Source organism: Taudactylus pleione, unplaced genomic scaffold, assembly GCF_031769625.1.
Source record: "Taudactylus pleione unplaced genomic scaffold, aTauple2 ptg000155l, whole genome shotgun sequence".
Classification (NCBI taxonomy): Eukaryota; Metazoa; Chordata; class Amphibia; order Anura; family Myobatrachidae; genus Taudactylus; species Taudactylus pleione.
The window spans coordinates 3,922,280-3,935,712 of NW_028284557.1; the positions used below are offsets into that span (position 1 = coordinate 3,922,280).

At 43.6% G+C, this 13,433-nt stretch overlaps 1 protein-coding gene across 1 annotated transcript in view; it reads right to left on the bottom strand.

Annotated features, from left to right (window-relative positions):
* Positions 1 to 13,433, bottom strand: part of FBXO47 (F-box protein 47) — a 179,639-nt gene that overhangs the window by 32,161 nt on the left and 134,045 nt on the right. The window contains exons 6-8 of the mRNA XM_088474708.1: positions 5,625 to 5,801; positions 4,814 to 4,960; positions 4,462 to 4,604 (exon numbers count right to left, since the gene is read on the bottom strand). Coding sequence (XP_088330834.1) covers positions 4,462 to 4,604; positions 4,814 to 4,960; positions 5,625 to 5,801 — 467 coding nt within the window. The remainder of the gene's footprint in view (positions 1 to 4,461; positions 4,605 to 4,813; positions 4,961 to 5,624; positions 5,802 to 13,433) is intronic.

Below are 13,433 nucleotides of genomic sequence, written 5' to 3' on the forward strand. Positions count from 1 at the left end.
GGAGGGGGAGGAGGAGGACTCACCAGCGATTCTGTGGGTGTGTGAGCTCAGTAAGAGGAAGAAAAACAGAAAAGGGAGCAAAGCTGGGAAACAAGATAGGCAGGAGCAATTGGAAATGGGGAGGGAAGGGAAAACACAGTAGGAGGCACGGAATGAAGAACAGTGGTGTGTGGGGCACCTTACCCTGGGCAAAACACATCTCATTGGACTATTTCCAGCAGCGGGCCGCGGGTGACATCTGGTGCCGGCTGCGAGCTGGGTGCTGCTCGCGGACCAGCGATCATTTGAATTTGGCACCGACCGTGAGTCAATTACGGCTTGCAGACTAGCAGCCAATAGAAAGCGATGGTGGTGAGCCAATCGCGGCTCGCTGCATCATAGCTGACTCTGCCCGCAGAGTCTGGCGTCAGGCGCCACTGGGCAGCCAACTCGGTGTTGGCAGGTGGAGGAGGCAGACATCGTAGGAAGAGCTCCGGTGGTCTTGGAAGAGGCCAGAAGATGCTGGGCTTAAGACAGAAGCCCTATGGAAGATGTGTCTCTGTCAATAGGGAATGTGTGGGGCACGATCTAGTGTATTTGTCAAATTTTGTTAAATCCACTGATTCCACTGATTTTATAGATTTAGGTTGTTTTATATATAAGTTTATTCGATTTTGGTAGATTCATAGTTTCATGTTCTTTTTGAGTAGTCTAGTATTATGGCCCTATACACTCAGTGAGTGGGGTTAAATTACCCACTCTATCAGCAGGGAGTGTTGTATCAAGGCACATACGTCATCAGTCCAGCACTAGAGTGTGAATGCTCCCATTAGGGAGTATGGGTCTGATTCAGACCCGCTTGCGAGCGCTGAGTGCTCGCAGGCGGGTCGATGGTGGCCCAGTGCGCATGAGCCGGCTCCGTCGTGCGCATGCGCGAGACCCGGATAGCGGCGGGCAAGCCGTCGCTCCGGGTCTCTTACCAAAGGGGGCATGCTGTCAATGGTGAGTTACAGCACGCCCCCTTTGGTGGGCGTGCCAGGGGCGTGGCTGCAAAGCCGCAAGTGCCCCGAAAAGGGGGCATGGCCTCACAAGGTGTGTGGCATCGTGGGATGGGGCGTGGTCTCGCGGCCCGAATCCCCGTGGTCCCGTTCCTAATATTACCAAAGCGGGTGCAGGGGGTGCGTGCTGACTGCCTTGTCTTGCAGTGCCCGGCTCCCTCATAGTGTCAGGAGCCGGGTGCTGCACTTAATACTACAGTGCAGCACCCGGCTCCTGTTACTGTGGGGGAATGTCAGTCTGCACCTTGGTGTCACCCCTTGGCGGGTGACACCCGGGTGCGGCCCGCACCCCCCGCACCCCCCTTGTGACGCCACTGTTGATAAAGACCTGTATGGTCAAAACGCATTGGTTTTGGGTGTCTTTTTGGGTATGGACTGGTGATGTACAGCACACTGGATTTCAGGTAAAGGCTACTTTTTTTCTTATCCGGACTAACCAAAAGTGTGTGAGAACTTACCTTGCATGTTTGGATCCAATGTCAGCTGTATTTTGTTATATATGGAATACATTTTGCTTTTTTTTCAAATCCTGATGGATATCAACAAGTTTTTAAGATTTCTATAAAATATACCTTTATGAGATTAAGACATACTTACCCGCACGTGAGTATGGTATGCATGTTTAAAGAAACCTTTACACATTTGAGAATATTGTCGGCATAGTGAGTGGGGTACGCCCCTTGTTTATTCATTCCATCTTGGTTGTGGGAAGCTGAGAGGATTGGTGATTTCACAGAGGGGACTCGACTATATACATCGATTAAGGGCACACTCCACTAGTGAGTGGTTTTCGTGGGATATAAGAAGATTCCCCTCTCCTGTTAACCCATCTCTAGAAAGAAGGCTGTACACATTGGTATTTTTTGTTTCTGTTATGTACCACACTGAGTGGGAGAAGAGAAGGATAATTACCTCTAAGTTCTTGGAAACATTTACTGTGGACAAGCATATATATCTATAGAGACTTTTTGGATATTCCAGTATTTACTTCTATCATCAGAGACTCATATGTAAGACAAGCGCCCTACTCTAAATTCCATTTGTATTTTTGCATTTCTATGTTGTTTTGGGGGGTAGGGTGATACCCACGGAATTTAACGAAGGGGGCAGCTAATATATTGCGCAGAGGTGTGTTTCGTATTTTTTGTTTCTAGACAGAAGCACTCCAGAAGCGATGCTGCTGGCCAGTACGGGCCAGCAACAGAAGACTGCGGCTGAGGACAAGTAGGCTACAATTAATCCCTACCTAGATCACCAGGTTGTCGGGCATTAGGCGCATGGGGTAATTAGGGGGAGGGACACGACCAGTCAGCCCCAGGAGATGATGCGCTGAGCTCTAACAGCAAGTAGGTTCAGAAGCAGATCCGTGAGGGAAGGAGGTGAGGTGCACCTCCACATCTCAAGCAGATCCTTGAGGTGTGGAGGTGCACCACCACAGCCAGAGAGATCCGCAACCACATTCACTTGGGATCAAAAAAGAAGTTGATTCAGATTTGGGGGCAGGCAGCTGGAAAGGTCAGGAGCCATGAACCACCCACCAACAGGGCCCGCTCCCTGCCAGCAGAGACCACCCAGAGGCTCCACCAAGAGTTTTCAGACAGAGTTACATACAAGACGAGGGCTGTAGGCAGAAGCGGCAATAACACCAGGTTTTCCACGGCCGGATATACAGCTCCCCGATATGCAACCAGCTTTAGCAGAACACAGTCCCAGCTGGTGCCACAAAAACAGGTGAGAGTCCCAGAGGAGGAGGTCATCAACTCAGGCAGTCACCACTAAAGGGTAGCCTTCCACGGGTACTAGAGAGAGCTCCCCACAGCCCAAGGGAGCAGGCAGTGCAGAGGTGGAAGTAAGCAGGTAGATGGTTCTCACAGAAAGGGATCGCTGTGAAGATCCAAGAAGAGGCAAGGTAGACAGAGACAGCCGAATAGCACATCGAGGACAAGATGGCAGGAGGGCCGGCCTCTGGGAAAATGGCTGCAAGACAAACTCTGCAAGTCCAACAATGGCATGGCAGTGTGCAGGTAGACTTCAGGGACCAAAATAAACAGTATAATAGCAGCGCTGATAATATGTTTAAAAACTATTTAATAAGATAGACAATGAATAATGTACAAAATAAAACTCAGTACTGAGGAAATCAATAAATTATAAAATTATCACATGAACATAGGTTAGTTCATTCATAAAGGCATAAAGGTTTGGAACCCTGTAGGCACTGGGTAAATCAGCATGACGAATGAACATGCACCATGAATTATAGTCATAAATTGGTGGCAAAGTCCAGAATTGGTATAGATATATTACCAGCCTGTAATCACAATGGTGAGGAGTTCTTTAATTAGCGATGGTCTTCATAAATGATATGGTCCAATGCACACAGATGAAGCCTCGTGGTGACCAGATGCTGGATGTATTGCGCAAAAGTCCCAAATCCAAATGGTGCCCCCAAGGGTGACAGGTTGCTGGAGTCCAAACTGATAAGTGCCAAATAGCAGGGTAGGTATCACCAACATGTTTCGCTGCACAAGGGCAGCTTTTTCAAGGTCAGACTTCAGGGACCAGCCCACTAGGAGCAATAGAGAACAGCTGAGTGCAAAATCATGCAGGATGGCAATAGATTATATGCCCGAATGCGGAGCCCTGTCAAAATTCATCCATCTTGAATGCGCCACCCACCGGAAGTCCCAAATCATTTTATTATAAACATACAAGTTTGTCCCAGTCACAACTCCCTTTATATTAAAAGTAGATATGTTTTATTATCATTTATACAATGAGTGCTTGAGGGACCTGTGTCTTGTTCATTGTACTCTCAAAAGAAAGGACAAAACTGGATGTAGTTATAATCCTGGCTGTCGGGATGCTGGCGCCAGTATCCCGACTCCAGTCAGAATCTCGGCGCCGGCATCCCTACGGTAAGTAGTGGGGTTAGGGGGAGAGTTAGGGTTAGGCACTAGGGGTGAGGGTTAGGTTTAGGCACTAGGGGCGGAGGTTAAGTTTAGGGTGTGGGTAGGGATGGTTAGGTTTAGGAGTAGGGTTAGGATACTTACTGAAAAGTGTCGGTATCCTAACCCTGTCGGATGCAGGCGTCAGCATTCTGACCACCGGGATCCAAAGCACCGGCATCCCGTACCCAACCTGAAGATACTTATATAACCAAGTTAGCTCAGTTTTGCATGACTTACACACATTGCACTATTTTGACAAGAATTTACAAATTAATAAAACTGAAAAAATTAATTACTAGAAGTGACCTCATATAGTACAGTTCAATTATGTGTCCATTGACTTTAAAAAGCTTTACAAAATGTCATAAAGTGTTGCACAGGATGATGAGGAAAAATAATTACAACATGATGTTAAAACAAAAGCCTAGCTGTAAAACAAAAAATATAACATAACTGTTGTACTTAGCACTCACCAGAGCAAGGAAGGCAACCATTCTAGCAAGATCTGCTGTCCTTCCATTCACAGCTTTGCTAGCCATGAAGGTGAAACAAATGCTGTTTCCACTCAGGATGAGCAGACGAACATTGTTTTCTAGTAGCCACTCATGAGGGACCACTGCCAAAATAAAAGTAGATTTTGCAGATAATGCAAGTGATAAATCAACATGCAAAACTAAAGAGAACATACTGTATGAATATGGTCCAATGTGTATTTTCATTTCTTTGCCTCAAAAGATATGCCACATTTGCAACAATTTTGTTTAGCTTGAATACATATGTATATGTGTGAGCGCCATGTGTTACTGCATGTGCATAAGACTCTACCTGTAAGTTCATCCACCAGACTAATAACATCATCAGCAGTCCATTCTTTGGCTTCGGTGTCATAGAGCAGCTTGATAGCATCAGCAAGTCCTTTCAGGCTGATCTCATCACTCATTCCTTCTGTCATCTTTAGCCAAGCCACATGTCCTGAAATAATTTTTATAAGACCCAAATATAATGAAAAAAGTCATCAGCTTTCTTCCTAAGAAATACTCCAAACACTAATGTTGCAATATAGAGCTCATTCATTATAGGAAATGTGGCCTTAACTGACAAATTAACTGTTGAGTACAATTGAACCTCTAGATGGTGCTAAGAGCTTTCCTATCAATTAAATGTACAGACATTTACAGAGACTAGTCATATAGATCATTAGCAATACAAATATAGGAAAATGCAAATTTGATATACTGTATATGTCATTTTACTCCACCAATCATTACATTAATAAAACATTTCCTGGTCAGCAAAGTAGGCAAACAAGAGAACAAAATAAATGCATGCCTACATAGATTACTAACAGCAAACATTGACATTGCTGGCTATCTACTAAAATTACCAGCATGAACAAACAAGACCTGTTCTACAGTTTCTACAAGTCAGCTCTAAATACAACATAAATACAACACCCAGACGTACAGGACCAGCCTACAAGTTACAGGCTAATAGGCATGAAAGTAGATATAGATATAGGCTGGTAGAATTCATGCATCAGTTCTCATGATATGCTCACTGGCAAGACAGTTAAAAACTAGATAGGCACTAACAACACCAAAATATCATAAAAATAGTAGCCTCCGTTGCTGCTTACCATCTATTGTAGAGACTGGTCCAAAAACAATGTAAAGTAGCTGTGCCTGGTTTACCATTGGCCATGGTTTAAGCAGTCGGCTCAGCCAAAAAGCAGTATCGCTGCGGTGGGTCCAGTGATCCAGTAGCACGTTACGGCAGAAGAGACGCACACGAAGCTCTAGTTTGCGTGATGACCCTGTATGAGTGACAGTTTGAGAGTTAAGATCAAGTTGTCAAATCTATCTGATAGAGAGCGTTTTCAAAATGTAATGCAAGTGAATGGGCACACACACACACTTTATGACAAGCATTCAGTTTACTTTTAATGTCGCTTGCATCATTGCTGAGTTGTAACACTTGGTACAGTAGCGCCCATTAAGTGCACAGTCCACTATGCTGCAGGTAGTCTTTCAGAAAACAATCTGAGTGCTGTATTAACAGCAAGGGCAAAATAGAAGGTTTTCAACAATTTTGTCAATGTAAAGAAATATAATGCAGCATTACTGACTGTTCCATATATATATATATATATATATATATATATATATATATATGCCCTCCTGCGGGCGCAAAACAAACATAGAATATAGAAAAAATATTTCCTAAATGACAACAATTGGACAAAACTAACATTGCAACAATAACACAATACAAACTGTAGTGGAAGTGGTGTCATGAAGGGGATGACCAATTTTACCAGGGGTCAAACATTAAATCTCATCCCTATATTTTTAACAAGGATGCATTTTGCATACTACAGATGCTCTTTTGCTGGAAAGCATGTTTGAAAGTGATTGTTCCAATGTCACCTCAGTGTCATGATTCATTTATGACAGGCCTGGCCAACCTGTGGCTAGGGAGGCCAATCCAAGGGCTTTTTTCAATCCCGGGAATGAAAAAAACTCAATTGGGTTGGTTTTAAAATAAATGCTTCCCGTATTGCCCCCACAGGGAGTTACCGGTGGGCGGTGACGGTGTCCTGTAGAGAAGTGGGTGGGCGGTCAGGCTGCGCAGCATGCGTCGGGCTGCGCAGCGTGACCTGTGTCCTCACGTCACACTGTGCACTGCACACAAGGTTAGGTCTAGACTATACAGCGCTGATGGACCTGTGACGTCACACCCACGTGATCCCGGCCTGAAAGGGGGAGGGGCGGGGATGCTAACGGGGAATCAAAAGTGTCCCCTCGCGGGCTCGCTGCGCTTCGGGCACGGTGGCTCGCTGAGCTCGCCACAAATATTTATTTCCCCTCTGTGCCCTCGTGGATGGTAACACAGGAGCTGTCCAGCCTCCTGCAGCGGTCACGTGGTGGATACGTCACAGAGGTCCTTTAGCCACATAGGAAATAGCAGCAACCCTGCACACAACCGGGGGAAGAGGAGTCGGGCAACGTCTGAGCACTCTGTTGGAAATGCACAGCGCAGCCCGGCATCTAAAAAAAAAACATTTATGGCCAATCCCAGGATTCAATCCAGGCCATTTTTAGCCCAAAATCACGGGATCCCGCTGATTGGCCTTCCTACCTGTGCCTCTCCAGCTGTTGTGAAACTACATGTCCCAGCGTACCATCTTCCCACCAATCAGCTGGTAAAGCATGCTGGGATTTTTAATTTCACAGCAGCTGGCTAGGCTTTTAGGGCATAGAAGCTAAAAAGTGTAATATTTTATTAGAAAATGGAAATGTTACAATTAATGAAGGATCTGGTGTTAAAGCAGAAGTAGGATGGACTTTAATGTGGTTTTTATTTCATTGTTTCCACCAAGTGCATTTTCAGAAGCATTCACTAAACTGCAAATGTAGGCACACAATGATTTTACAAGAGCAATTCCAGACAAGTAGGAGAACTTTTACAGACGTGGGTTTATACTTATTACAATTCGTAAAATTATCCTTTCTGACTCTCTTTTGTCCTGAGAAGGCTCACCATGTCTATTTGGATGAAACTGCTACCAAGGGGTTCAGTTGAGAGTGCAGGAGCTCAGCACTTAAATTGTTAGCGTTTTTCTTTGAGGGCTTAAGCTCCTCCTCAGACAAACTCCTCGGTTTCAAGTTACAAAGCCTCAAAGTATAGGGGTAAAGGGGAATACAATAAACACAAACTGTCACGGTCATTCTTGCGGAGGAAAGGTATGCGTAAACACATACCCTTCCTCCTGTCCGAGCAGGTTTAGGGTTGTGCCCATTTTTTTTTTAACCTCCCCTGTCATTATCCCTATCTCTTAGTAATGTTACTATTCTCTCCCCTTTTCCTCTTTTCCCCCTTTCCCCAAACATCTCCTAATTGTCTATTGTTATAAATATATGCATGACCAAGCAAGCATATGTATGTGCGACTTACAGTGCATCCGGAAAGTATTCACAGCGCTTCACTTTTTTCCACAATTTGTTGTTTTACAGCCTTATTCCAAAATGGAATAAATTCATTTTTGTCCTCAAAATTCTACACACAATACCCCATTATGACAACGTGTAAAAAGTTTTTTTGCAATTTTTGCAAATTTAATTAAAATAAAAATCTAAGAAATCTCATGTACATAAGTATTCACGGCCTTTGCCATGAAGCTCAAAATTGAGCTCAGGTGCATTCTGTTTCCACTGATCATCCTTGAGATGTTCCTACATCTTAATTGGAGTCTACCTGTGGTAAATTCAGTTGTTTGGACATGATTTTGAAAGGCATACACCTGTCTATATAAGGTCCCACACTTGACAGTGCATGTCAGAGCACAAACCAAGCATGAAGTCCAAGGAATTGTCTGTAGACTTCCGAGACAGGATTGTCTCGAGGCACAAATCTGGGGAAGGGTACAGAAATATATCTGCTGCTTTGAAGGTCCCAATGAGCACAGTGGCCTCCATCATCCATAAATGGAAGAAGTTCGGAACCACCAGGACTCTTCCTAGAGTTGGCCGGCCATCTAAACTGAGTGATCGTAGGAAAAGGGCCCTAGTCAGGGAGGTGACCAAGAACCCGATGGTCACTCTGTCAGATACAGCATTCCTCTGTGGAGAGAGAAGAACTTTCCTGAAGGACAACCATCTCTACAGCAATCCACCAATCAGGCCTGCATTGTAGAGTGACCAGACTGAAGCCAATCCTTACTAAAATGCACATGGCAGCCTGCCTAGAGTTTGCCAAAATGCACCTGAAGGACCCTTGGACCATGAGAAACAAAATTCTCTGGTGTGATGAGACAAAGATTGTACTCTTTGGCGTCAATGGCAGGCATTATGTTTGGAGGAAACCAGGCACAGCTCATCACCAGGCCAATACCATCCCTACAGTGAAGCATGGTGGTGGCAGCATGCTGTGGGGATGTTTTTCAGCAGCAGGAACTGGGAGACTAGTCAGGATAGAGGGAAAGATAAATGCAGCAATGTACAGAGACATCCTGGATGAAAACCTGCTCCAGAGCGCTCTTGACCTCAGACTGGGGCGACGGTTCATCTTACAGCAGGACAACGACCCTAAGCACACAGCCAAGATATCAAAAGAGTGGCTTCAGGACAACTCTGTGAATGTCCTTGAGTAGCTCAGACTTGAATCCGATTGAACATCTCTGGAGAGATCTGAAAATGGCTGTGCACCGACGCTTCCCATCCAACCTGATGGAGCTTGAGAGGTGCTGCAAAGAGGAATGGGTGAGTCAGCCCAAAGATAGGTGTGCCAAGCTTGTGGCATCATATTCAAAAATACTTGAGGCTGTAATTGCTGTATGTGCATCAACAAAGTATTGAGCAAAGACTGTGAATACTTATGTACATGTGATTTCTTTCTTTTTTCTTATTAAATTAGCAAAAATCTCAAAAAAAGTTTTACACAATGTTATTATGGGGTATTGTGTATAGAATTTTGAGGACAAAAATTTATTTATTCCATTTTGGAATAAGGCTGTAACATGACAAAATGTGGAAAAAGTGAGGTGCTGTGAATACTTTCCGGATGCACTGTATTCTAGCTACAATTTAGATATATTTATCTTCTTGCTTTCTTATCTTCTTTATTATAACAACTGTGATCTATTAAGAGAGTTAGAATCAAATAGATATGCAAAATAAAATAAAAGAAACAGAAGAGAAAAGAAAAATCAGATATGTTCAAATTCATGCTAAGAGAGTGGCTTTTTTTCCTTTTATTTTTATATATATATATATATATATATATATATATTGCTTTTAGGTATATATTATTTTTTCTGTATATAATTTATTTATTGTGATTTTAAAATTACTATGTGTTATATTGTACAATTTGATTTTATTGTGTTCATTATATTATTGACTATAAGGGGTAAATGTATTAAGAATTGAGTTTGGGTGAGTTTGCAAACTCTGGAGAGTTTGTGCTTTTTTCCCCACTCAGGAGAGAGATCTCCTTTGCTATGGGAAAATACTGAAGAGTTAGCAAACTCTCTTCAATTCACCATCGGCTAAACTCGAGAACCTTTTCACTAGTGAAGATAGGATTCGGGAATTTACCAAGCAGAGCGTTTGTGAACTCTCATGAGAAGGAACAACACTCCAGTAAAACCTCGTGAAAAAAATTCACCTGCCTGTGATCTGCGAGTTTGGCAGAAACATATGTAGATCACTGTTATCATGTATATTTCTGCCTGTAAATAGGTTAAAAACAAGTTTAAAAAAATGACATAGGGTATCCCTCCAAAGGCTTAACCAGCCCCAGACTTCCCAGCCAGTCCTGGTTTCTAAAATTATGGGGAACAAAATGAGTAGGGTTCCACCGTAACTTAGAAACCAGCACCAGGCTGCAGGGCCAGTCCTGGTTTTAATTATAGGGGGAAAAATTGCGTAGGGGTCCTCGTATAATTAAAACCAGCACCGGACCCAAAACGGCCGGGCTGTAATGCCACAGCCCGGAGACCCTATTACCAGGTTTCCGTGGCCAAAGTATTATCAGCCCAAGCCGCTCAGGCCAAGGCAGGGATCTCAGGGGAAGTGGGGACCCCCAAAAAAGGGGTTCCCCCCCAAACCCCAGGCTTGGTCTGAAGCCCGGGGCTCTTCCCCGCACCCCTGGGCTGTGGGTACGGGGGTAATAAAGTGAAGAATATATGTAAACTATTGTATTTTACAGTGGGGACTACAGATGCCAGCATGCCTGCCCTTTGGCACTTGTGGAACTACAAGTGCCAGCAGGCAGGCAGCACCCATACCCCCACTGTAAAATAAATAGTTAAAAAGAGACATAACACGCACCGTGAATAGTAAAGATTTATTACACACATCCATCTATCACACATACTTACCTTCTACCAGATGTTTCTGTCCTCTTCTCCAATGTAGAATCCGTGGGAAATGGCCTGCAAAAAAGATCATATACTCACCTCCATCCTGGCGCTGCTCTCCTTAGCATCCAGGATCTTTGCAAAACAAAAAAACGAGTTATCTGAACAAGTGTAAGTATATGCTGTTGTATATGCTTACACTACGGGAACTGACATGATCGGAATCATCTGTTTTTTAACATGGCCTGCTGGCCAATTAGCGGCCTCTTTACATGTAGCAGCCGCTCATTGGCTGGTCCCACATGGGTCCCAAGCTGCTTTCTTGGGAGAGTTAGGCAGAGAGAAGACACTGCAATTTTGGGTGAGTAATCTCCTGCAAAACATGCTACATGGGGGAGATATCTCATTCTGCTTCACGATCGGACATCTCACTCTCAGCTAAACTCACTTCTTGGTAAATTTGAGAGTTTCGGGAGCCATAAAACACCCGAGTTTCGGCGAAGCTAATCGACTTAAAAAAAAAGCAAACTCGACCATACTTGATTCTTAGTAAATTTACCCCTAGGACTGAGTTATTTTCATGAAACTATACTCTATTTAGGTACAGTGTAAACATTTTTGTAACACTGTATGAAATTGCTACAATACAATGAATTGAGAGGTACCTATTGAAGGGCTTTGCTAATGACCTTGTGTATCCAATTAACATCAGAGTCCTCTAATTAGCAATCTGGATCGGTATGAATGGAGGTATCTTGGGCCAGGCATTTTTCTTGAAAAAGTCCCTAGATAAGGGATGAAACCCGTTGATCTAAGCCAAGATACTTTGTTACAATTTATTGGAAATTTGTCGGGACTTACCTAATAGCTATTGAAAGCTAAATTTACTGTGGAGAGGAGGACGCATTTGTGAGTGACTCTTTACCACCCATCATGGAAGCAAATGTCTCAAGCCCAGCACCACATTGCTGTGAAAAATCCTCCTGCCGTGGGGAGAACAGCGTGTCAGATCTGGACCACCACTGTCACCCCCGCTACTGCTAAATCCACTTGTGGTCCTGCCGAGACATACCATTGTGGAGGTGTACCCCCCGAGCACTCCCATGCATATAGGACAGGTGCAGCGGATGGTGAGTATTGGATATGCAGCAGCCATCCCCCAACCTGGGTCTGTACGTATTAAGCACACTGCAGGATTTTACTAAGGAACAACATTTGGAGTACAATATAGACTGGATCTTGGAGTGATATTGTCATCCTATACTAATCTCAATTCTCTGGAAAAAATGTTTTGACAATCTAAGAAGCCATTGGTAAATATATTTATGCATATATGCATTATAATTGAAGATAACTTAATGATATTTCAAGGATTTATATTATATATTGTGTTAGTCTAAATGTGTTTTAAAAAATAAGTGAACATAAGAAAAGCCATTTCTCTTTGCATTGACTCTATGAACAGATAAATACAGATTTTATTGATAATATCCCCCATTGGCATAGTCTCTTATTTTTATCGTAGCAGTTTCCCTTTTTTGGACCTATTAGCAAGAGATCCTCAAGACTCGCTGCAGGTGGGGAGCTTTTATTACATATCATATTATAATTAGGGATATACAGGCTCGGATAGGTTCGAGTTTGCACGCCAAGTTCGGATTTTTCCCTCCAAAAGAACGGAACTCACAAAGAGGCAAAACGTCATCTTGCATGGACAAACATCATCATTCCTGGACAAAGACAAAGTCCAGGAATTATGATGTTTGTCCATGCAAGATGACGTTTTGCCTCTTTCTGAGTTCCTTTTTTTTGGAGGAAAAAATCCGAACTCGGCGTGCAAACTCGAACCTATCCGAGCCTGCACATCCCTAATTATAATGTGTACGTGCGAATATAGAGAATTTTTAAATTATAGAGTTCTTTATAGATACTGTATATACCAATATATATATATATATATATATATATAAATATATATATATATATATATATATGCTCCACAATAAACAGCTTTCCGAGACTTTAGATATTCAAAAATAATGTATTCCAAATATCAACGTTTACCTCAGCACGGAGTTTTTTGTGGGATTTGATATGGTCATTGTTTGCTGATTGTGGTACATTGCATAATATACATACATTTATATCTATATGTATTAGTATCATGAGGGTATTAGCTTTAGATTAGTGTTTTGCTTTTATGTTTGTTTCAGGTGTTGCACTGTAGTATTGTTTTTAATTTGTGTCACACACATGCCGCTTGGGTATGCAGTCGGGATGCCGACGGTCTAAATCCCGAACGTTGGCATCCCGACTGTCTAATCCCGGCAAGGGTCTTAGGACAGGCATCGAAATCCCAACGCCTGTCATTTTACCTACGCCGGGAGCCCGGCATCCCGATCGAAGGTAAGCCGGGCACGGACAGCTGCGAGGGGGAGGGTAGGTTAGGGGCTCCGGGGGGGAACTTAGGGTTATGCAGCCCCCCGGGAGGGTTAGGGTTAGGCTAGGGGAAGGGGGGTTAGGGTTAGGCACCCTCGGGGGGAGGTTAGGGTTAGGCACCCCCGCCGGGACACTTAGGTTTAGGCA